The 24,508-nt window shown below is 29.1% G+C and overlaps 3 protein-coding genes across 7 annotated transcripts; 2 read left to right on the forward strand and 1 right to left on the reverse strand.

The window, feature by feature from the left end:
- Positions 1 to 1,878: 1,878 nt before the first annotated feature.
- Positions 1,879 to 13,242, reverse strand: LOC123261814. Of its 4 annotated transcripts, none has more exons than XM_044723639.1 (11): positions 12,942 to 13,242; positions 11,617 to 11,765; positions 11,301 to 11,459; positions 10,811 to 11,223; positions 10,248 to 10,725; positions 9,792 to 10,132; positions 9,144 to 9,349; positions 8,775 to 9,060; positions 8,548 to 8,681; positions 8,319 to 8,468; positions 1,879 to 6,150 (listed from the first exon to the last, which is right to left on the reverse strand). In XM_044723639.1, the coding sequence occupies exons 2-11, from the start codon at positions 11,737 to 11,739 to the stop codon at positions 3,338 to 3,340; spliced, it is 5,103 nt and encodes a 1,700-aa protein (XP_044579574.1). In that variant the 5' UTR covers positions 11,740 to 11,765; positions 12,942 to 13,242; the 3' UTR covers positions 1,879 to 3,337. The 4 variants fall into 4 exon arrangements, with proteins under 4 accessions (XP_044579574.1, XP_044579575.1, XP_044579572.1 ...); XM_044723640.1 differs by having other exon boundaries at positions 1,879 to 6,009; positions 9,144 to 9,352; XM_044723637.1 differs by having other exon boundaries at positions 9,144 to 9,352.
- Positions 13,243 to 13,344: 102 nt separating this feature from the next.
- On the forward strand, positions 13,345 to 16,846 carry LOC123261816 (probable dolichyl pyrophosphate Glc1Man9GlcNAc2 alpha-1,3-glucosyltransferase). 2 transcript variants are annotated; one of them, XM_044723642.1, is made up of 9 exons: positions 13,345 to 13,486; positions 13,571 to 13,706; positions 14,268 to 14,568; positions 14,636 to 14,908; positions 14,983 to 15,148; positions 15,555 to 15,764; positions 15,837 to 16,076; positions 16,153 to 16,301; positions 16,386 to 16,846. In XM_044723642.1, exons 3-9 carry the CDS (start codon positions 14,423 to 14,425, stop codon positions 16,834 to 16,836), a joined length of 1,635 nt encoding a protein of 544 aa, XP_044579577.1. In that variant the 5' UTR covers positions 13,345 to 13,486; positions 13,571 to 13,706; positions 14,268 to 14,422; the 3' UTR covers positions 16,837 to 16,846. The 2 variants fall into 2 exon arrangements, with proteins under 2 accessions (XP_044579577.1, XP_044579578.1); XM_044723643.1 differs by lacking the exons at positions 13,345 to 13,486; positions 13,571 to 13,706 and having other exon boundaries at positions 14,491 to 14,568; positions 14,647 to 14,908.
- Positions 16,847 to 17,394: 548 nt separating this feature from the next.
- Positions 17,395 to 24,469, forward strand: LOC123261813 (dedicator of cytokinesis protein 7). Its single transcript, XM_044723635.1, has 11 exons — positions 17,395 to 17,441; positions 17,572 to 17,754; positions 17,860 to 18,038; positions 18,124 to 18,265; positions 18,384 to 19,910; positions 19,992 to 20,197; positions 20,297 to 23,146; positions 23,215 to 23,567; positions 23,655 to 23,857; positions 23,936 to 24,255; positions 24,333 to 24,469. Exons 2-11 carry the CDS (start codon positions 17,614 to 17,616, stop codon positions 24,385 to 24,387), a joined length of 5,976 nt encoding a protein of 1,991 aa, XP_044579570.1. The 5' UTR covers positions 17,395 to 17,441; positions 17,572 to 17,613; the 3' UTR covers positions 24,388 to 24,469.
- The last annotated feature ends 39 nt before the right edge of the window (positions 24,470 to 24,508 follow it).

Genomic DNA, 24,508 nt, shown 5'->3' on the forward strand with positions numbered 1-24,508 from the left:
AGTCCTTTAAGACTTTTTTTTTATAATTTCAACCCTTCGCCATTTGAATATAATAATATTTGTAAAAATGCTTATAAAATTTTAAAAACTTACTTTTTTATAAAAATTAAATTTTAATTATTTCTTCATCTAAAAGTAATGATAAATAAAATTAATAATATAAGAAATTTTTTGCCACAATTATTCAATTAAATTGATATTAAAAAAATTATAAAAGATCATTTTATTTCAATTATCACAACCTATGTTATCCATTAATTAAATTAAATGGCAATGACTGGAATAAAAGAGGAACATCAATCATTTCAATTTATAAAATATTTCATAATAGTTATAACCATAACTAAATTTATATTTTTTAAAATAATTAAAAATGGTACGTTAGAACTTTTTTTTAGTTCAAATTTTCCATTTTAAAAAAAAAACAAAAGATGTTTTTCTTTTTGTAGAAAAAATTACACTCATACATGCATTAAGATATTTAATTTTTGTTTAAAAGTTATTATATTAAAAAAAATTAAATAAGATAATTTCACTTAAGGCAGCGTAACCAGTGAGGCAATATGGTCACGCACCTTAAATAACTTCAAATAGAACCACTACTATCACCAGGAAAAACCATCATGTTTTCCGCTCCATAAGATGGAGTTGGAGAACTTCTTGCATCCAACGATGCTCTACTTGTTGAACTAAAACTACTGGAACTAAGATCCTCATAACTTGCTACCGACTGACTCCCACCTTAAATCATAAATTCATTTTCTAATTATTCATAAAACTAAAACTATGGACTTATTTATAAAACGATAATTTTCCTGCTTTTTAAATCTAATTATTGTTGATTAAATAAATTAGATTTTCAAATGAGAAGAAAAGTGTACAGAGTATGAATTTTAAATAAGTAAATAAATAAAAAATAAATTAATTCAGAATTAATATTTATTTCTCCATTATAATTAATACAAGTAATAATTTAAGAAATTATACGTATTTATTTAATTAGTTTTATGAACCTAAAACACATTTATTCATAAGTTAATAGAATAGTATATAATATGTTGAAGATGTTGTGTAGAAAAAAAATTTATTTAAATTTATAGTTGAAGGATTGTGCCTTGATTCTTGTTCTCAATAAGTACTCAGGTTTCAAAAATCTTTTAAAATTAATTTCATGTAAAATTTGAAGAATATTTCACAATTTTCTGAATAATCAAGTATTTTCATTACATATAATGAATATAATAGTTCTTAAATTAATAAGTATGTATAAATCACTAATATTAATATTGTATTCGATAGATCAAATCAAAAAATTAAAATAATCATACTTTATTTAAGAAATAAATAAAACTTGAATAAAAGGAAAATAAAAAATTTTTTTTAATTCTCAATATTTATGTTACTGTTAAATTTTTCTGAAATATAGTTAAAAAAAAAAAAAAAATTAACCAACTTTCAATATTTCCATTACAATTAAAAAAATATAGAAATTTGTTTAGCAAGAAAATATAGATAAATATCTATATCAGTATATTAATAAAAATTATTTACAAATAATTCTTGACAATTAAACTCCCATAATATTAAGAGTATCGAATTAGAATTATTACACAAATATCTTTTTTTTGTTTCTTATAATCACTTCTGTTTTCGTTTACTTACCGTAATAATTATTTCGCTTGTATCACAAGTTGTAGTTACGGTTGTTATTATGGTCAAAGGAAAGGAATTTTACGAATATAAATTTTAAATAAAAAAAATTGATGTCACGTTTAAAAATAAAAATCTTATTTAATAAAATAAAGATAAAATTATAATATTTCTTTTTTCACACGTAATAATTACAGATTTTTTTTTTTTAGGTTTTTTAGAATTAGCACCGTAAAAAGTATATTTTCGAAAGGATATATGTGTGTATTTTTTCTAACGTTTAAAAAATAAATTACAAAGCATAGTTGAATACAAGAATAAATTGTAATTATACTGGTTATGTAGCGGACGGGAGTGTTTATTTATATTTTTTACGGTACATTAAAATTATATTTTGTTATTTGTTAAAGCTAATTATCAACTAATAGAATTTTCTAAGAAAAAAAAAAGTTCCTAAAAAATAGAACAGGGTGGAACTGCACAAACAGATTTATTTAAAACTGGTGATGATTTATATAAGCGCTTTTTTCTAGCTAGGAAATTACTTACTATTACCTACATTTATTTGTAAATTTTAAAATTGAGTCGAATGAAATAATTCAAAAGCAAAATTGAATGAGTAGATTAAAATCACATTTATATTTATGATATTAAAAATTTGATAAAAGAAAACATTATCGAGAGTTAGCAACAAATAAAAATTTTAAAGGTGATAAATTTTTAAATTACATAAAACAAAGATTTATTTTTAAAGCGTTAAATATTATATTTACTTTAAATAATGAGAATTTCTTCATTAATCAAGGTATAATGCCAAAATGAATACCGACTAAAAATGCTACCAATAACTTTTGTTAAAAAAATTGAAAATTTCAATTAACAAAATATATCAAAGGCTTTACTTTTGACACACAATATAATCTATTAATATTGTATTTTATTTTACTCATAATACAACAAAGCTAAATATATTTTTTTTATGAACAGTTTAAAATCAATTAAAATCACTCATTAATATAATTTATTATCAATAAAGTATCCATGATCAATTTAACAATTTTTGTTTTTTTTGTTTTTTCTTTTAGAAATACATACTCTTCGCTACGAAGGAAAATACTTTTACTTCTGTATTAAATCAGAAAGAAAAAAAATATAGATATATTTAATAACACTCTATATATAATACTTTTTGCAAGATCGCAAAATTAATATATTATTTTAATACTAAAATTATTGAACTATTAAAAAAAAATTAACTAGAAAAAAAAATTTCTTTATAGTCATATAATTTTTGAGATCGAAACTACGTAAAAATTTTAAGAAATGCGACATTATTTTATAATGCTGACGGATTCGCAGTTAATTTTGTTTTTTCAATCTACAATACAATATTTTGAAAATACTTGATTAAACAAATTTTTATTTATCCAAACAAAAACTACTTCGTTGATTAACTATCTACTAACAATCATAAATTATTATTATCTATCATTTATCTATTACAATTGTAATAACTACACTCTAAATCAATTAATTAATAAGGTTATTATTGTTATTTTTTAATTATTATTAATATTATTATAGAATTAATTTAATTATGTATTAATTATTAATCCACCCCAGCAACTTGCATAAGTAGTATATAGAGAGCAAGGCTTGCTTTAGGCATGTCTACGCAATCCTTTACTCATCTGCGTTTCTTTTTCTTAGATCTGTTATTTTTCTTGCCTACAGTTGACCAAGATGGAGAAGCAGTAGTTGAATTTGGTTTATCAACTACTTCTTTTACCCCACTGTCTTCTTCAGTATCCATTGGAACTACGTTAGCATTGAGATCATCTGATGAACTTGATCGTTCTGGTGCAATTTCATCATTTGAATCATTTTGTTTTTGTTGATGTTGCTGCTGTTCCAGCAAATCTCCACTACTGTTACTAGGTAAATTTTCATCGTTAGTTTTTAATTCAACGGTAATTTGTACATCTTCTGGTATAGCTACATCTACAGTTTCTTCGATACATTTTTCTGTATCTTTTATACACGGCGTTACTTCCATTGATGAGCTTGTTGAGATCAAAATAGAAGGATCTTCAGTAGAATTACATTTATAAGGTTCACAAGTTCCACTATTAAGGCTAAATTGACAATTTGTACTAGAAACGCGTTCAGAACCTGAAATTGATTTTTTACCACGTTTTTTGATTGGTTTATTTTCACTAACTGTTTGATCCTTTGACGTTTTTGGCTCATCAATTGAACATTCTACTGTACTACTTTTAGTTGTACTAATATCTGATTCTTTTTTCTGATCTGTTGGACACCAATCAATTCCTTCAGTTGGTCGAGATTCATTTAATGAATCAGATTTAATTACTTTACAACTTTCATTATCCACTTCAATTTCTTTGTTACGCCGTGACTTTTTCATTCTAGCAATTGGTATTTCTGGACATGGTTCCAAAATTTTACATTCAGGTATTGTAATACCACTTGCTACTTCCATCTCAGCTTTTTGCATAGCATCTATATCAATAATCTCAATAAGTTTTGATGCTGATGTTTTTTGTACAGTTGAATTTGAACTCTTACTCGTTCTAACTCGTGTCTTCTTCGGTAAGCTCTGAGACGCTGTTGGTTCTATTGATCGATCAGCAGGTTCTACACATCGATCAATTTCTTCAGCTAAATCTTTTTCAGGACTTTTACTCTTGTCCCAATTTTCTGCATGATCGTGTGGTTTCACAATAACAGTAACATCGGCTTCCGTTATTTCACTATCAATCACAACGACATCTTTACGTTTTCTTGAAGTTCTAGATTTTATCGAGGCTTTACTTATTTCATCATTTGTTGCCGATTTTTTTCTTGATTTATTTACAGGCGATTTTAAACACAGCGGTGGTGATAATTCTAATGGTATTACTGGTGACGGTGATTTATTGAGTTCGGTGAATTCTGAGTGTGCGACATGTTCAAGTTCATCATCTGACGACGTCCCAATTTTACCAGTCGACAGTGGATAAATATCTGGCAAGTTAACGTCGTCGCTTTGTTCAACGATTAACGTTTTTGCTTTTTCGTATAATTCAGTTAGCTCTGAAGTATTAATATGTTCAAGATCATCGTCTGAAATAGTACTTTTGCTACTTTTTCTTTGTCGCAACGGTGATGATTCTATTTCATCAATCGTAGTTTTACTTCGATCGCAATCCATTTTATCATCATCAATTTTCAAAATATCTTCACTATTATGAATATGCTCAATATCATCTTCATATTGATTGAGATACATTGCATCTTTCATACGAAAAACATTAGCTTCGACGATATGATAATCAATGCAATGAAAATCATCAAGTGGTGGTGGTAAATCAGATGGTAACGATGCAATATCACATGCAATTGCAGTAGCAACTGTAGCTTCCATCGGTTCTAATATTTCTCTACAAGCCTCGACAGTATTAATTCGTTCATTAAAAATATCAGGTGCTCTTAATTCAACAAACGAATCAATGGTTTCAATTGATTTACTCTCTACTACCATAACTTCAGGTTCATCGGCAACAACAACTACATTTTTAACACTGTCTTTTTGATTACGCTCTATTTTAAACTCATCATCATTCTGTTTTTTCTTAACATCTGTTGTTATTTTGCTATCAGGTGAAATATTTTTTTCTACTGGTTCAGTTATTTTAGTTTTAATAGGAACACTAGTATCTTCAATAAGAATACTGTCTTCATGTTCACGAATTAAATATTTAGGTCGTTCTTTATTTACAGTTGACGTGCGTTTATTGACCGGTAAATTAGTGGCAGTATTTTTACTAGATTTTTTAGGAGTATGTTCAGATTCTTCAATATTAAATGAATCATTTTTATTTTTAACAGATTTACTTTCTAATTTATCATATGATAATTTATTTTCAGCTAAAACAACATTTTGTTCATCATAATTAACAATGTATTTAGCCGCAGCAAAATTATGTTGAATTTGAGATTCTTCACATTTATTTAAACGACTAGACCAAGAGCTTTCTCGAGCTTGAGTCATAGGACTATTTGGAATCTCACCTTGTTCAGCACAGAGACTCAAACTGGTCGGTATATCACGAAATGCTCCTTCACGCTCGAAATCTATAGCATTATCAGCAGCATTCATAGTGGCAGCCTCAACACAAAGTGTTTTTTGTTCTTGGACATCCCGGATATTTTCGTCTGGTACACCATCGATAGCTGGTTCACTAGCCGCACGCATTTCAGCGCATATTTCTGTAATATTACGAAGTGAACTGCCCTCAGATTGAAAATCTCCGAGAGAAGCGGGTCCCTCCTCAGCGCATAAGCTCTTAGGAGCATCTGGAACACAATCTTCTTCATCATCAAACTCCTCTCTCGAACTCGCGTCTTCCTCGTCGGCCAAGATAGTTATTACGGTGCCCAGAGGGTTGACGACTTTAGTAACCGGTTGTCCCACCCTCTCAACTACCAATCGCCTCCCTAATAACAGAAAAAGCCGTTGGCAGGTATCAATAACGAAATACGCCCTCCGTTCTTTTTAAATCAAATCAAATTATTCTATTTATTTTATTTTTAATTGTTTTTTTATCATTCAAAAAATAAGATAAAGTACTGAATTTTTGAGAAATTTTTCAAGATGAAATGTTATTTATTCAAGTGTTGTCAGTAATGAAGGGATTCAATTAAATAAACTAATTTTATATATTTTGTGAAATAAGTATGCAACAAATCGTATATTCTATAAGCAACCTCATAATTATTAGATAATTTTATAAGACTAAAAATCAATTTAACAACGCTTGAAATGTTGTTTTATTTACTGTTATTACTCTTAGCACATTTTATTGAGTTTCAAATTGTTATAATAAATGAAAATTTTAGCGAAAAAAATATGATACAAAAGTACATTCTGAAAAAAAAAAAAAAAAAAAATAAGAAATAAAAATTTCTTAATATTGTCAATGAATTTCCTAAAAAAATGAATAATCTAGCATTTAATTTAAAAACTTTTAGGACAATAAGAAAAAATTTTTAACTAAAAAACGTGCATTTGTATTCATCAATTTTTAAATAAACTTATAAAAAATAAACATGAATATTGTAACAATAATATTTTCTTTGTATTTCTAATGGGATAAACCTATTTATTAACCAAAAATTAATTTCACTCAATGAACTTAGAGCAATGTTAAATTATATGGGAACAGCACAATAGGATAAAATAAAATAAATGAACGGTAATTTAATTCATGGTAAAAAATCAATTTCTTTTTTCTTAAGTATTGCTAAACCAAGATTAAATATTAAAACAACTTAATACAAAAATAAAAATAAAAAAATACATGTATAAATTAATTAAAAAATTTACCATACAAAAAAACAAGTGATTGTGATTACAGACACATTGTTGTGATAAAGTGAAACTTATTATATTCTATTATCTTGGTTTAATAATTCTCATAAAATAAAAATATTTACAATAAAACAAATCTATCAAGTTAGTGATGAAAGTATCGAAACATTATGATAATAGGAAACAATTTTAATGAAGATACCTGCCTCTGGCCAGTTCTGCCCGTTTTCAAACTTTGTGTTTTGCGTAATATTTAATTTTTCGTTGTATGCAAGAAGCTTTAAGCTTCCTCAGCATATTATTAATACCGAAAACTCGTACTTTAATTATTATTGATCGCTAATGTTATAAAAATTCAAAATTCTTAATAAATTGACAATAAACCATAATCAGTTTACAAAACTATCACTCCGCATTAAACTAATTCTTATAAATAAAACTTTTAAATATACGTTTAAAAATAGGATACTGCAAAAAAAATTAATTAAGAAAAGTAAAGGAAAAAAAAACATTGAATTAATGAAAATTAATCAGATTGCTCGAAGATATTCATTATTAAATTTGGTTCGATTTTTTACAACAATATCATACGATACTTTTAAAATATATTATTCAAACTATAATTTTAATATTCACTGATATTAAGAGAATTAATCATTCATAATTAAATTAATTATTTTATCAACGAAAAAATTCAGATAAATCTTTATAATATCAATAATCTGTTAATCAAGTTATAAGTTTTAGATATTTTAATTAATAGTAAGTTTGCATTAAAGAACTTTATTATTTTGCAATTATTATATTAATAAACATAAGAACCAAATTTTAATGAAATGATAATCGTATAATCATAAAATTTTCATTAATTAATTATTTTTATTAATTTCCAATTTTTATTTTATTTTAAATAAGTTAGAAATTAAAGTCATTACTATTATTTATCTTTAATCGTGAATTGAACAATGAAAATATTTCAAAGGACTCTTAGAAATTTGTATGTAATGTAATCAGTAAACATTTTAATAGTTTGCATATTTAAATTTTTGTTAAAATGAAATTAATCAACATTGCTTGGTAATTATCAACATGCAGATTCTTCATGACTTTGAAAAAGAAAAAAAATGTAGTAATGACTGATTTTATATTAATAGTTAACCACATTGCAAAATTTATGTTACCTGCATAATGTTATTAATACTGAGGTTATTGTCAGGATAATGCAAATATTTTTTTTTAATTTCAATCAAGTACGAAAATTCAACAAACAAGTGATAACTGATAATAATCATACCTGGTGCACGATGAGCAGCTGCTGATGTCTCAAGCATCGCCTCTGCAAGATCCTCACGAAGTTGATTTTCTCCATTGCCTATGCCAACACCATCATTTTCTACTGAATTCTCAAAGGTTTCAGTCAATCTCGGTGACTGTTCATAACTGCCTAAAAGATTAGTTACAACTTAAATTATTAATATATTTAATTAATTAATGATTATTGATTAATTTTATTGAAAACTCACTTCCTGAGCCATCAATAACAACAGGCACTAAAGGTCGAGATGCAGCATGAGGCATATTAACAGGATTTGATCGTGCTGGCCGAGATCCTCCAATTATTCCGATTTCTACGGCTTCGGATTCTGCCACATTAATCCTAGAAAAATTTTTTATTAATAATAAGTTCTTAAATTACCACACAATGAATTTAATCATTTTAAAATAAAGTAATTCGAATGTATTCACTTACCCACTAGATGTGTTGTATGTTTTAAACACAAACTGTGGACCCATCCATAATCTACGATGTGGTCCTGCATGAGTTACAATTTCCACTTGACTCAACCAACGATCTTCTGCACTATCCAAACTCTGAACGCTCCTTGGTGATCCAGAATAACAAAACAATGGACTCATTGAAGAAAGCGGAGGAAGTATTTCAAAAGAATTTGGCATTCTCAGCAATGGCCACTGTCCTTTTGCTTCGACTTCTAATTCAATTGTAGTGTCATCACATACTTTTTCTTTCGGTACACCTAAAATAAAATTATCGTTAAATTTTAAATATTTAATTATATATTTATGTTTAAATAAATTATTTTACAGTAATTGTAATAACCTGTAGCTGGTTTTGGTTCTAAATCATACTGAATCATATTTCCATGACATGCCATTATGAATAATGAGTCAATAGCCCGTTTAGAAACTTTATTTGTTGACTCTCTTTGTGTATAAATCCATGCTCTTGATGGTGCAAAACAAGCACAAATTTTTAAAGGTAGTGTTCCATTATCGTCAGAATGTAACCGTTGTCGTTGCTGAGGTCTACTAAATAAATATTTTTTTTTTTTAAATACATTTTTCAATTAATTAATTTACTTAATACGTGTAAGTATAATAAGAGTTTATAAATATTTTCCGACGTAAGTCATTAAAATTTTCAGTTTATTGACTATCCAGTCTAATACAACAATTTTTTTTTCTCTAATTTTTCGTAATATTGTTAACCTGTATTTCTTTCCAGTAAAATTTATCTTTAATGACAAATTTAGATATGAATTGAGAATAAAAATTGTTTATACCTGGAAGGAAATACAGGCTAACAATATTACGAAAAATTAGAGAAAAAAAAATTGTTGTATTAGACTGGATAGCCAATAAACTGAAAATTTTAATGACTTACGTCGGAAAATATCTATAAAGTATTATAAACAAGTCTTTAGAAAAAGAATAAATATTAAAAAGTATAATAAGAGTGTTAATTTACCTTGGTTGAGATTGATTATTAGTGTGATTTAACGTAGAAGGTTGACGAATCTGCGCTAATGGATGAAGAATCGTTGGATGTGGATACGGCGGGAGTCTTGGATTAGAATACGGGTAGACAGAAGGTTGCAATTCAGTATGAGAAACGGGAGAATGAGACCTTGTACCATCATCAGTAAGACCGGCACTTTTATGGAACCTGGAGAGCCTGTTCACAACATGAGGTGTAGAATGAGTTCTCATACCCACAGGTCCACCATAAGGAGCCACTGGAAATACATGAGTTGTTCCGCGAACCGTCGATACTGCTGCCCATCTTGTGTCACTTGAGAAAACCATATCCTAAAAATTTAACACATTTCAATTCATTAATAAAATATTTATGCAATTAAATTATCTTTACTAAAATTGTCATTGTATAGTACAATCAATTAATTTTACAATTATGTTTACTTACTTGTACTTTAGCTGTAGTATCACCACGATGTAAAACATAAAGATGATGCACGGCAGCTAATGTTGGTCCACCAGGATGAGGTTGTATTCTAAATACATGAAAATCATGTCCTCGTCTATCAGCAGTCATCAAAATAGCTCCAGTTAAATCGAATGTCATAGCAACAATAGCGTCACTATGAGCAGTGAAATGAGCAACCACTGTTTCAATAGCCGGATCATCAAGCTCTTTTTCTTCTTTTATTGCATGTAAATCTAGTATTGTAACGACGCCAGGTTGTGTGATATCGCTACCACTGTTATTGATTATCATAGGAGTCACTGAATTTCCAGTTAAACTCGAGGCTACTGTCTCACCAAGTCCACGTAATCCTTTACCCAATGATTTAGCTGCGTACAAAACTGTTGCTGTATAACTTTGTACACCTTCACCTTCACTTCCACCGCTACTACGTCGGGCGGGTATTAACTTCTTCTCACTAAAAATAATATTATTGATGTTAAAAATTTATTTAATAAAAAAATGTAAGTCATGTATAATAAGATATAAAATCCATTTTTTACCTGTAAGCAAACCATCTTGTTCCAAGAGCAACGGGATTAGGATTTAGACCAGGGCACGGGTAACAAGTTGTTACAGTTAAAATATCTTCAAATGTTCGAGCATCAAAAACAGCTATCTTCTCTGAAAATGTAACTACTATTGATCTTTTATTTGCTAAGACATCACAAACAGAATTTTTGAATTTGATGCTTTTTAACTGTTCTCCAGTTCTCAAGGAAATAAAATTAACACTGCAAAATTGAGGTCCAGGCCCAGCAGAATCACATATAGCTATTATTGGTCGTTTTTTTTCATACAGGTCAGCATGATCTTCAACTATTTTCGGGTCAGGTAAAATTCTTAGAATACGAACAACACTCTGTCTCCACGATAGAACTTCAGTTGCTTCGCCAGATGCTGCTATTAGCCAAACCTTTAGTTATAAGTAAAAAATATATAATTAGAAATATTTGGACATATTTTTAAATAATATATTTATATTTTATATACCTGTACACCAGTTGTGTACCCCAAAACCAACAGTAATGGTGGTGTACTAGATCCTTCGACATAATCAGGAAAGAAAGATGGATCATTGACATCTGCATACTCAAAGCGAGCCCATGTTATTGATTCTTTGTTGTCTGAGTTAGGTGAACCAGTATACGCCTGCAATAATCAAATTTTTACATTAATATATTTCATTTAATTAAAATAAATACTATTTGTTTATCGTTAATACAAGATTTAGGAAAATGTGTTTAAAGTATTATATTTTAAATAGAATCAAGATAAAAAAAAGAGATGTTATGATATAATAACGTACTTGTGGAACAATGTCATTGATGATTCCAGCAACACTATCAATTATTGATCGATCACTAATCGGCTGAGGTGAAACTACTTGGATACCCCGATGAAGTCCTCTTCTTGGTGAGTCTGCAGACATCTTGCTTTCATTAATTAATTGCCTATCTGAAACAAATAAATGATAATAATAAATATTTATAAATGTAATATATTTATTAAATATACTAATAATTTATTTTATATTTCTTCATAAAAAAAAAATAAGTTAAAAAAAATCATGTGAAGTGAAAGGCTAGTTTACTGAGTAATATTACAGATAAATAATGTGATTTCATAATTATTTAATCGTGGCAAACGTACAGACTAAATTAGCAACAATCGAGGGCATGGAATATATTTTTCTTGACTCTACCGATGATAAATATTTTTTTTTATGTAACAGAACAGAAATAAATAAGTCGTAATTAATAAAGTAATAGAAAAACCAGCTTTAGAACTTATACGAGATGTTAATAAATAAAAGTGTTCAAATGTCAGTTTGTTTCTAATTCCTACGCATGATTCTACATTATATCTTTATCTGATTTGACATTGACGTGTCGAGAAAATATTTACAAAAAATTAAACAATTTCATCAGTAAAGTTTAATAACAATACACTTGTTTATTAATTTATTCAATAATAAATAATTTTTGATTATTTAAAAAAAATAGAACAAACAGTTGATAATATTTATATAAAATGAAATAAATTTTTCCAAAAATATACTATTTTTATGATAGATATGTTGTAATTACGTAAAAGTCATCGGGAACACAACAGGTACAATATAGTCAACAAAATGTTCCTTGACATTGAGAAAATGAGTGATTAAAAATCAATTTCGAATGAATAGCTAACTGTGTATCAACACAAAATTCATCGACTGAAACATAAATATTTAACTATACATTGTACATCTGAAATCTAATAACATCACATAAATACTACATGATAAAGTAGGAGCCTATTTTAATGTCAACAAATTACTACAGCTGTTACGTATTTTAAAATGAAAAAAAAAAAAAAAAAAAAAAAAAAATTATTTTGATCAATAAAAATAACATCATTTTATAAACATTGCCATGAAGAAAATAATAATAATTATTATCATTGTAAAAACATACTTGAATAAACGTCGCAATGTAATAATTAAAAATAGACAAACAAGCGCTTGTCATAACAAAGAAACTTCAAGTTCAAACGTCATTTTTAATAACATGAACATAGACCTGATCTAATAGAGACTATTTTTATATTAAAAATAACAATAATATCTACTGTACATTGTCAAAAACTTACTTAACAAAAATATTTATATTTCCATTGTGCAGAAATAGATAATCACTATCCGAAATCTCATTGGATTTATAGAAAACAATTATTACGACCTTCTACTGCGTCATACTGTGTTCAACTGACAGACACAATTTAATGGAGTACTTAGTACACTGTATGTACTGCTGTGTTGCAGTGAAAAAAAGAGAGATGTGGTGATGATGTCACCGCGCGTAGTGATTTTAAAATGTCAGAATATAAGTAAGTAGTCAGTAGTTATTTATGTATACTTTCCTTTGTTCTATTGATTATCGTAAATACATGATATTAATTGTCGAACAAATGAAATAATTTGTTTGTTTTTATTTTTGGTGTAACTATTGATATTAAATAATCAATTTATTGCTATTGTTAAATAAGATATTAATAACAAAGCACTAGGTTCTTTTTTCACTCCAATAAAAACAATAATCAGCTGATTGAATGACGATGCTCAACACAAAGCAAAATTCGTGACCTCGTTCAATAGTCAATCCTCTGCTTACTATTTATGTTACTAGAGGCGTTGGGTGATGATATAGCAACCAATCAAAATTTTCACTTATTTCTAACAGTGTTTTTAAACTATCTTTACGAGAAAACTTTTATTACAGATTCGCAAATCAACAATATGGCTATATCTTCAGATAAAAATTTGAAAGCTAGCTGTTTGAGCAAGAGATAACCAGAATTGATGGCAACAACTGTAAAAATATAAATAACAAAAATAAATCAGTATTAACATAAAAGGTAAAAAAAAATTAACTTTATTTTATAAAATATTATATCATATTTAAATGTTAAATCTTCAGATTTAGTTCATTTTTTATATTTTGATTTTTTTATCATATTGAAAATAACAGGTGTTCAATAGTTTGTTGACATCAATTGATTACTGATTATTAGAAAAAAAAAATTCATTTTTTAATTTATTCTTTATCAATATTTTATTTATTTACGTGAAAGAATTATTAGATGTTTACTGTAATTTATCCAATAGACATTTTATAATTTTTATAAGCACATATCTTAAATAATCATAGAAAAAACTTATACATGCATAAAAAAAATTTTTTTTTAATCGTGAGCATAATTTATGATTATTGTTTTCAATTATGGAGTGTTTCTAAAATCACAAAATTATTAAATAACTGCTATTATTAATATCATTTTAAAATCTTTATTCAGTTATGGCTGTAAGACATAAGTACCTATATTTAGTACATAAACAACACCCATGAACTGACTGATTGTATTTATAAGTGATATTATTTTTAAAACGTCAATAATATATAAACAATTTTTTTTTAGACGCAGTAAAATGCTAATGAATATCTTCATTGCCGACTTGTATATATTTGACATCAACAAAAACATGAAAAAACAGCCACATGTAATAACCTAAAAAATATGAATATTATGTACATAAATATTGGAGCATATTTTTACTAAGAATATTTATTAAAATGACTAAACATTCAAACAAACTTTCAACTGATACAAGTTCAAAGAGTGACCAGTTAAAACCACATAATGAATTACTCAGTAATCGGGCACTTTATATAATATTTATTCTTGTTTCTACAGTAAAATTTTTATTAATTCCAACATAGTAAGTAAAAAAGTTTAATTACTTATCTGATTTGAAATATTTATTATTATTTTATTGATTTTTTCAGTCATTCAACAGATTTTGAAGTTCACCGTAATTGGCTTGCAATAACATACAGTCTGCCGATAAAAGAATGGTACATAACTGCTAAGTCAGAATGGACCTTGGATTACCCTCCTTTTTTTGCATGGCTGGAATTTTTATTCAGTCAAATTGCCAAATTTGTTGATCCCGAAATGCTCAAAATTGACAATCTGAATTATGACTCACCTGAAACGATATTTTTCCAAAGAACAACGGTCATCATTGCAGATTTGATGTTTCTATATGGAGTTCGAGAGTAAATATATTTAGCATTTAAGAGAATAGCCTTAATAAATTGAATTTATTGCATGCTAAATGATTTCATTACAGAATTGGAAAAGTATTTTGTAACTCCCAAAATAATTTTATGGCATTTGGTTGTTTATCATTGTGTAATATCGGTTTACTGATGGTTGATCATATACATTTTCAATACAATGGATTTTTATTGGGAATACTTTTATTGTCAATAGCAAAAGTTTGCAAAAACGAAAGTGTAAGTACCTAAATGATACTCAGCCCTTATTAAAAAAAAAGATTTAAAACGATTCAACCCATGCAAAATGTATATCTATAAATTTGTCAAGTTGAATCTTTTTTAATCGCTTTGAGCCATTTCGAATATTTTCAATAGTATATTACACCCCTAGGGAAGTAAAGTAAGAAAGGTCTCAGATCACATGCAATGATTCCCGACGAAGGCGGAAAGCGGCAACTTTGTTTAGCGCAGCGGGGCTGAAGTTGCCGCTTTACGCCCGGAGGGGAAAAAATCTCTTTTTCTAATCAGGGAGCTTACTTTTTGATACTACGGTGTTTAAAAAAATATACATTTGGCATTTTAATCGTTATCTTGTAAAGAAATATTTGTAGGATAAGTTTTATTTATTTATAAATTTTTTTAGATTAGTATTTTACAAGGAGCAGCGTGGTTTGCAATTCTGTTAAATCTCAAACATATTTATTTATATGTAGCCCCAGCGTTTATTGTTTGGTTACTTAAATGTTATTGTTTTAGAGATAATAAATTTTTTACACGATTAACTCAACTTGGAGTGATCGTGTTAACAATCACATTTGTTTCTTTTGGGCCGTTTTTATCTCAATTGCCACAAGTGAGTATTTTAAACATTTATGATTATCTTCAATTAACAAAGTTCAACTTTTTATAATTTACATTTTTCAAGGTGTTTTCAAGACTTTTCCCGTTTAAACGAGGTTTAGTACATGCTTACTGGGCTGCAAATGCCTGGGCGTTGTATATTGGTGCAGATAAAATATTGTCCGTAATTTCAAAACGATTTGGTTGGATAGCAACTACAAAAACTGCATCAATGACTGGTGGTCTAGTACAAGAAGATACCTTAGCCATTTTACCAACTCCTACGCCTCTTGTTACATTCGTTGCTACACTTTTATCAATACTGGTATTTATTTAATTAGTTATTGAAATGGTTATGATATTTTTACAAATTAACTAAATACTTTAATTTTTTATTTTAGCCTGTTATTTTTTTAATATTAAAGAAGAAACAAAAACATCTACATCGAGAAGATTTTGTAAGATGTATTATTTTATGTGCATTAAGTTCATTTATATTTGGATGGCATGTCCATGAAAAGGCAATTTTAACCGCAATCATTCCATTAAGGTAAGTAATTAAAATGTGCAAACAAGTATACATTATTTAATAGCTTAAATAGCAACGTTAATTTTTTTATTCACTTATTTTTAGCCTTTTAGCTACTCTCAATAAAAATGATGGTAGAATATTCATGATCCTGAGTTCAGCAGGACATACAGCTATTCAACCTCTTCTCTTTCCATATGATTTAACTTTATTAAAAATTTTAATGCATTTTATTTATTCACTCGCTGAAATTTTATGCTTCCAAGAACTTTTTAATTCATCACTATTAAAAATTCACGAGTGGATATATGTGATAATTTTACCTTTTATAACAATTTATGAAACTGTTATTCATAAAATAATTTTTGGACAACAATTACCATTTCTACCACTGGCTTTAACTTCAATTTACTGTGCAATTGGTGTTATTTACTCATGGGTACTTTATTACTATGTATTTTATACTAATTGTACCGTGACTGACATAGAAAGCAGTAATGTGAAAACAAGTCAAAAAGTACAAACTAAAGTTGATAAATTAAAAAAACGCAATTAAATGATTTATAAAAAAAATTAAAAAATTTATAATAAAAATCTATAATGAAAATGCAATTGTTGTTATTTAGTATTTTTTTTTATTTTTATTTTGACTAACTTTTAATTTTTACATAAATATATCTAATAAAACTCTTAAAATTATGGACAATTAATTTTATTGCGAACTAAAACTTTTATTAAAATATTCTATAGATTCACTTATAGCAATATTTTTTTTTAATTAATAAATTATCATTTTTTTCTTAATGTAAAATAAATGTTAGAATAATCAATTTAATAAAACACGTTTGTATGTGTTTAAATGCATGCCTACAATACCTTCTTTCAGTTTCACATATATGTGCAGATGAACTTTTGTATGTGTGATTTCCCACCTGCAGTAAAAAGACAGCGTTCATTTCTATTTAGTATATGTTATAACCTCTCTCAAAAATGGCTTTAATTATCTTGATATTATTTTGTACATAATAATGATATAGTTACATTAAATAAAAGAGTACTTACAAAAATACATAAAAATCAAAATATTTTATAGTATTTAAATTTGTTAATAGTGATTGAAAAAGTGCATTACTATAATTTTTTTACATAAAATATTATAACGTAAGTTTGTTTAGGTAATAAATCATAAAATTGAGCCGCAAAATTTAAAACACTGTTGTCGCTAATTGTTTATAGATATTCTACTTTAAAGTCTTGTTTATTTTTATAGATACATTTTTTTTATTTACAGAAAACAATATTCATGTAAAAAATAAACCTCGTGTCAGTGATAATGTCTTCTGTCCATCGAACATTTGCTTATAAATTAAGCAAGCAACTTGCTGCTGATGTTCGTCGGCATATATCAAATTCTTCGTCATATTCAAGAGAACTTTCCAAGAGCGAGAGTAATGCAAGTGGATTTTCATCATCTGTACGTCAAATTAAAACGTCATAATATTCTCATACTCGTATATTTCTACGTATCTTAACAAATTTAAATTAATATATAATAATATTTATTTTAAATTCTCAATAGATTTCACTCTGCGAAGTATATGAACCAGTAGACTATGAAGATTTTCTAAACCAACATCTGTTGATCATTGAACGTGATCCATTACGGTCAATATTAGATTTTCCACCCGATGATGTTGAGCTAAGAGTTGTCAAGCGTAAAATTCGTACAGAAAGTCCTGTGATTCCATTTGAATCTCTGTAAGAAATTAAATTTATTTTTAACTCTAAAAATTTTTTAAATATTTATTTATCATAAAATTTTATTACTTTTTTTTTTTAACAGCGATACAGTTAGTCCTTATGTTCGGAGATGTATTGAAACTTTTGTGTCTGACTGGATAGTTATTCATCGAAAATATCGCAGGAAAGCTTCTCCAATTGCTCGAGAAAGGCTTCTTCTAGATACTCCTCGACAAGATTTTGAAGTCAGTATAAAATTTTGTTAATAATTACTTTAAAATGTAACAAGTCTATCTATGCATATTGAAAAATTTTAATAAATATTTTATTATATATATTTTTTTTTCATTTAACTTGAAACAGGTTGATCAAGAAGATATTCTTTATAATTCTCCAAATGATGAAGACGATATATCAAGTTCATTGGATACACCACGAGGTTCGTGGGCTAGTTTAGATTTACGTCATTCGCAGCATGACCCTCTTTTACCTGGTTTACTTGATCGAGTTTCACCAGAAACGATTGATCAAATAAATGAGCAAAAACGATCAGAAGATCGACAGGATGCGATATTCCCACTTTACACTCCGCCAACGTCTCAAGATGATGAGTGGCAAGAAAGTAGTCCAGCATTAGAACCTGGTGAATTATTTTCTCATAAAATACTCGTTAAATGTCTTCAATTGAAATTAGAATTAGAAGTGGAGCCAATATTTGCGAGTTTCGCACTCTATGATGCCAAAGAAAAACGAAAACTTTCTGAAAATTTTTACGTTGATATGAATCCAGAACACTTAAAACGAATGCTCGGTAGCCATATTGCTTATAGCGATGCAAGTACTCTGGCAAGAAGCTGTGTCTTTAGCATCAGTAAACCAAGCCCTGATTTATTTATAGTAGTTAGATTGGAAAAAGTACTACAGGGTGATATCTCGGAATGTGCTGAACCTTATTTACGTGATGACAAAAATAGAGATAAGGTTAAAGTAGCCGCTGCTATCGCTTGTGAACGTTTGGGACGTTATAGAATGCCCTTTGCCTGGACTGCTATCCATTTGTCAGCCGTAATAGGTGGTGGCAATGGTGGTGGTTTGGATTCTGAAAGCAATGGTAGTGCTGGGTCATTAGATAGAAAATCTGGAAGCTTGGAGCAGTGGCGTAAAAAAGTCGAACAGCCTGTGCGACGAGGCTCTTTGGAACGTAAAAGTTCTGACAAACGACGTAGCTGGTCGCCAGATGATTTTGCTAATTGTTTGGATAGTTTTCGACCAATAACATTGACTGTCTCTAGTTTTTTTAAACAGGAAAGTGAACGATTGAGAGACGAAGATCTCTATAAATTATTGGTTGAATTACGTAGACCTGGATCTAATTTGAAACGATTAAAATGCATACCGGGTATTCTTAAATTGGATTTAAGCCCAAAGCCTGATGAATTACCACGTTGTTTAGATCCAGATTTAAGAAGACTTATACCCTATCCAGATGAAAAAAATAGACCAATTAAAGAAGTTCTTGAGTTTTCTAGTGACGTCGTTATACCTGAGTTAACTTATCGTAATTTTCTTTATATTTATCCGAAAGAAGTTAATTTTAGTTCAAGAACTGGATCAGCGCGTAATATAACTGTTAGAGTCCAATTAATGGGCGGTGAACAAGAAGCTGATGCATTAACAGCAATATTTGGTAGATCATCTTGTCCTGAAATGACTCACGAATGTTTTACTTCCGTTTCTTATCATAATAAAAATCCAAACTTTTATGATGAAATTAAAATACGTCTTCCTGCTGATTTAGGCGCTCGTCATCATTTATTATTTACCTTCTATCATATTAGCTGTCAGAAAAAAGTTGAGCAGCCAAATGTCGAAACACCAATTGCTTATACGGTAAGTACACTTTTTAAGATTTAATCAAATTAATTAAAGAATTTTTTATGATATTGAACAAATGAATTAAATTCTATTCAGTGGTTACCTCTGTTACGAGATGGACATCTTCAATTTGGTGAATTTACATTACCTGCTATGCTCGATCCCCCACCATCTAATTATTCTTACATAGCACCTGATGTGCTATTACCTGGAACTAGATGGGTTGATGCTCATCGTGGAGTGTTTAATATTATTATTGAACCAGTTTCAAGCGTACATCTTCAAGATAAATATATTGATAGGTATTCTATGCTAATGTTTATTATGAATTCTTTTCAAGACTTTTCAAGAAAATTCATTATTGTTTGTAAATTCTAATAATGATTTAAAAATTTTTCCAGATTTTTATCTCTCTGTGGTTATTTAGAAACGGGACAAGTACCTCCAAGAATCGGAGAAACTGGAATGGAAATAGAATTGAGATCATCGTTACTAGAATTATCTCGAACATCAAACTCAGCTTTAGTACGTTCTCTTCCTCAGTTACTCGATCAATTAATATCATATTTAGTGCTACCTCCAACATTACCGTCATGTCCAATAAATATTGCCGCGGCATTATTTGAAGCGATAGGCCTTCTAGCAAAAAATATAACAAATTTACCAGACGGCCAGGTTGATGTTCACGGTAGGCACACTCTTTTAGCGACGTATGCTGCATATCAATGCTCTCTACCACGGATGACATCATCACCGAGACTTGCTCGTTCACGGAGTAATCCAGATTTATCAGTTGAAGATTTAGAAATGGAAATTCATGCTCGTGGTTTAGATCGTACCGCATCAATGCGTCAAGAATCACCATTAATAAATTGTCCATTAATCAGGAGATTACTTCACGAAGAATTAGCTTTACATTGGGTTGTTTCAACTGGACAAGCTCGTGAATTGGCGATAATTCATTCATGGTTTTTTTTTGAACTCATGGTCAGATCAATGGTAACACATTTATATGAAACTGGTAATTTAGATGCTCCACGAAAAATAAGATTTTCACCGCAATATTGTGATGATATTTCTACTTTAGTTGATGTTTTGACAAATGAAGTGATAAATAGATATATTAAAGATCTTAAAACAGCATACAATTTAATATTTAGTTTGGCAAATTTTTTATCAGACTTGCTATCGATTATGGATCGTGGATTCGTGCTCTCATTAGTCCGAACAGCATGTTGTTTATTATCTGATGCAACAATTCACGTTCCCGATTCAACTACACTGTTTTCACTTAAAATGGATTTTATCAGAACAGTATGCTCTCACGAACATTATGTTGCATTAAACCTTCCATTTGGTACTGGTTATACTTCTGGATCAGCACCAGCATCTCCAAGTCCTTCTGTTAGTAGCAGCACTGGAAGTCTTATTTCTACACTGGTACCTGGTAATTGTGCTAGATTTGCAGAATTGAGTCAAGAATTTCGTCAGCAGCATTTTCTTGTAGGTTTAGTATTATTAGATTTATCAACAACTCTTGAAATACCAAATCCAGTGTTACAAAGTAAAGCTATAGGTTCTGTAAGATATCTAATGACTTGTCATGATAAAGATCCAAGATATTCAGATCCATCAGCAAAAGCTCGTGTAGCTGTTTTATATCTTCCATTGTTAAATATTATTATGGATTCATTACCACAACTTTATCAATGGGATTCAAAAAATAAAAGTTTATATCCTAATGGCTCAAATTCAATTACACAGTCAGTAGCGCTTGCTATTGCCGGTGGTAATTCAGCGGATGTTTCTAGTCTTTACTGTCGAGTATCTTTGAGCTCAGAAACAACACGACATTTACTTATGTGTTTTTTGTGGGTTTTAAAAGGATTGGAGCGCAGTGTTCTCACTCAGTGGTGTTCTGAGTTAAATTCAAGACGAGTTTTATGTCTACTACATGTACTTAATATTTGTATTGCTGCATTTGAATACAAAGGTAAAAAAGCTATGAAAAGAGTACCACAACAAGTTGCTGCGTCAGGTGATATTCGTTCGAGATTAGAGGACGTGATACTTGGTCAGGGTAGTGCAAGAAGTGAAATGATGTTACGACGTAAGGAACGAATTATTGGTGATAAACTCAGATGGAGAAAAGATCAAATGGCGTATAGAACCAATGAGCCAGCTGAAGAACGAGTTGTCGAGCAAGATGCTCATATCGAAGGTGCTTTAGCAGCTGAGGCCTCTCTCATTGTACTTGATACTTTGGAAGTTATTGTTCAAGCTGATTGTGCTGGTGGTGCAATTAATGGTGTATTAAAGGTACTTTTGAGAGCTTTACAAAGAAACCAAAGTACCTCTGTACTGCAACATATGTTCAATACTCAACGTGCACTTGTTGTTAAATATCACAGTGCATTTTTTGACGACGGAAGCGAAAGATGTGGTAATCTTTGCTTAACGTTACTAACTCGGTGTAGTTCACCATTGAGTGCAATTCGGAGTCATGCAGCTGCTAGTTTGTATCTTCTTATGAGACAAAATTTTGAAGTTGGAAATAATTTTGCTAGAGTTAAAATGCAAATGACAACGTCGTTGTCGACTCTTGTTGGCCGTGGACGTGGACCTAGTGAAGGTGCGCTACGCCGAGCTTTGAAAACTGTTTTAGTTTACGCTGAAAGAGATACTGAATTAGCGAATACCAGTTTTCCTGAGCAGGTTAAAGATTTATTATTCAATTTACATATGATACTCTCAGATACCGTTAAAATGAAAGAGTTTCAAGAAGATCCAGAAATGTTATTGGATTTAATGTATCGTATTGCTAAAGGCTACCAAAGTTCACCAGATTTACGTCTAACTTGGTTAGCAAATATGGCGCAACAACACATGGAACGTAAAAATCATACAGAAGCGGCAATGTGTTTGGTTCATAGTGCTGCACTTGTTGCCGAATATCTTCATCTGCTAGAACCAGGCAGTGGCGGTCGGCCTATAGGGGCAGTTGCTTTAAGTTCTGTTTCTACTAATGTACTAGAGGAGAGTGCAGTTGGAGATGATGTTCTAGCACGTAGAGAAGAAGGATTATGTCTTGGGCCTGATTTCTCAGAAAGTGGACTTGCTGGGTTACTGGAGCATGCCGCTAGTTCTTTTTTCGCTGCTGGAATGTATGAAGCTATCCCTCATGTTTATCGTGTACTGCTTCCGATTGCAGAAACTGCATATGATTATAAAAAACTGGCCAATATTCATGGGTAAATATAATTTATTTATATTTAAATATAGTATGCTTTCACTTTTATAACACGTATATTTTTTATAGCAAACTCCATGAAGCTTACGCGCGAATTGATCAACTGTCAGGTAAACGGGTATTTGGAACTTACTTTAGAGTTGGTTTTTACGGCAGCAAATTCGGCGATCTTGATGGTGAAGAATTTGTTTATAAAGAACCGACTCTTACGAAGCTTCCTGAAATATTTTCAAGACTTGAAAATTTTTACATCGAACGATTTAGTGTCGACAATGTTGTCATAATAAAAGATTCTAATCCAGTAGATGTTAGTAAATTGGATCCTGATAAAGCATATGTTCAAATTACTTATGTAGAGCCATATTTTGAAGCATATGAGTTGCGACACAGACCAACAATTTTTCATAGAAACTTTAATATAAGTAAATATTTTTTTTTTTTTTTATTCAATTTAATCAATATAGCATTTTTCAAATTTGGGTTAAATTTATTTTATTTTATTTTCATAGAACGATTTATTTACGCAACACCTTTTACTACAAGTGGAAAAGCTCATGGTGAACTCAAGGAACAATGCAAAAGAAAAACAATTTTGACAGTTGCCACGTATTTTCCATACCTCAAAACACGTATACGAGTTGTGGCTCGAAAGCAAATTGTACTTAGTCCTATTGAAGTAGCAATTGAAGATATTCAGAAAAAAACAGTTGAAGTATATAAATTAATTTTTTTAATATTTACAGTAATAAAAGTAAATTATTGATTAACTAAAAAAACATTTTTTTATTAGCTGGCTACTGCTACAAATCAAGATCCACCGGATCCAAAAATATTACAAATGGTACTTCAAGGTTGTATTGGTACAACTGTTAATCAAGGACCAGCAGAAGTTGCTAATGTATTTCTCTCAAATATAAGAGAATCGAACGTACATCCTTCAAGATTTCAACATAAGTTACGGCTTTGTTTTAAAGATTTTACAAAAAAATGTTTAGACGCATTACGTAAAAACAAAAATCTCATTGGTCCTGATCAACGTGATTATCAACGTGAATTAGAAAGAAATTATCAACGTTTAACTGAAAAGTTAGCGCCTCTTATTACTTGGAGGTAAAATAAATTATTAGCTAAATTTTTTCTATATATTTAATTGTTATATTGATGATAAATAATTGATTTATTTACAGCGGGTCTCCTCCGATGAATCAAGAATCTCCATCATTAACATCTTTACTCTGGTAGAAGTTTGCTTACTGCCATAATAAATTAACCAAAGACGTCAAGATACTCATATAAAGCATTTTGATACTTTTTATTCGAAGACTTTTGTAATTTACAAAAACAGTAAGATATACCTAATAGT

Source organism: Cotesia glomerata, linkage group LG3 (genome assembly GCF_020080835.1).
Source record: "Cotesia glomerata isolate CgM1 linkage group LG3, MPM_Cglom_v2.3, whole genome shotgun sequence".
NCBI lineage: Eukaryota > Metazoa > Arthropoda > Insecta > Hymenoptera > Braconidae > Cotesia > Cotesia glomerata.

What these genes read in the sequence shown, in the direction of transcription:
- LOC123261814 (XM_044723637.1), bottom strand. Translation starts at nt 11,739, where the DNA reads ATGTCTGCAGACTCACCAAGAAGAGGACTTCATCGGGGTATCCAAGTA. An exon ending in AATAATCAATCTCAACCAAG is followed by an intron (nt 9,353 to 9,791) that starts GTAAATTAACAC and finishes ATATTTATTTAG; the next exon opens with TAGACCTCAGCAACGACAAC. An exon ending in ACATACAACACATCTAGTGG is followed by an intron (nt 8,682 to 8,774) that starts GTAAGTGAATAC and finishes AAATTTTTCTAG; the next exon opens with GATTAATGTGGCAGAATCCG.
- LOC123261816 (XM_044723642.1), top strand. Translation starts at nt 14,423, where the DNA reads ATGACTAAACATTCAAACAAACTTTCAACTGATACAAGTTCAAAGAGT. An exon ending in TTTTTATTAATTCCAACATA is followed by an intron (nt 14,569 to 14,635) that starts GTAAGTAAAAAA and finishes TGATTTTTTCAG; the next exon opens with TCATTCAACAGATTTTGAAG. An exon ending in TTTTATCTCAATTGCCACAA is followed by an intron (nt 15,765 to 15,836) that starts GTGAGTATTTTA and finishes ACATTTTTCAAG; the next exon opens with GTGTTTTCAAGACTTTTCCC.
- LOC123261813 (XM_044723635.1), top strand. Translation starts at nt 17,614, where the DNA reads ATGTCTTCTGTCCATCGAACATTTGCTTATAAATTAAGCAAGCAACTT. An exon ending in AAACACCAATTGCTTATACG is followed by an intron (nt 19,911 to 19,991) that starts GTAAGTACACTT and finishes AATTCTATTCAG; the next exon opens with TGGTTACCTCTGTTACGAGA. An exon ending in TCATAGAAACTTTAATATAA is followed by an intron (nt 23,568 to 23,654) that starts GTAAATATTTTT and finishes TTATTTTCATAG; the next exon opens with AACGATTTATTTACGCAACA.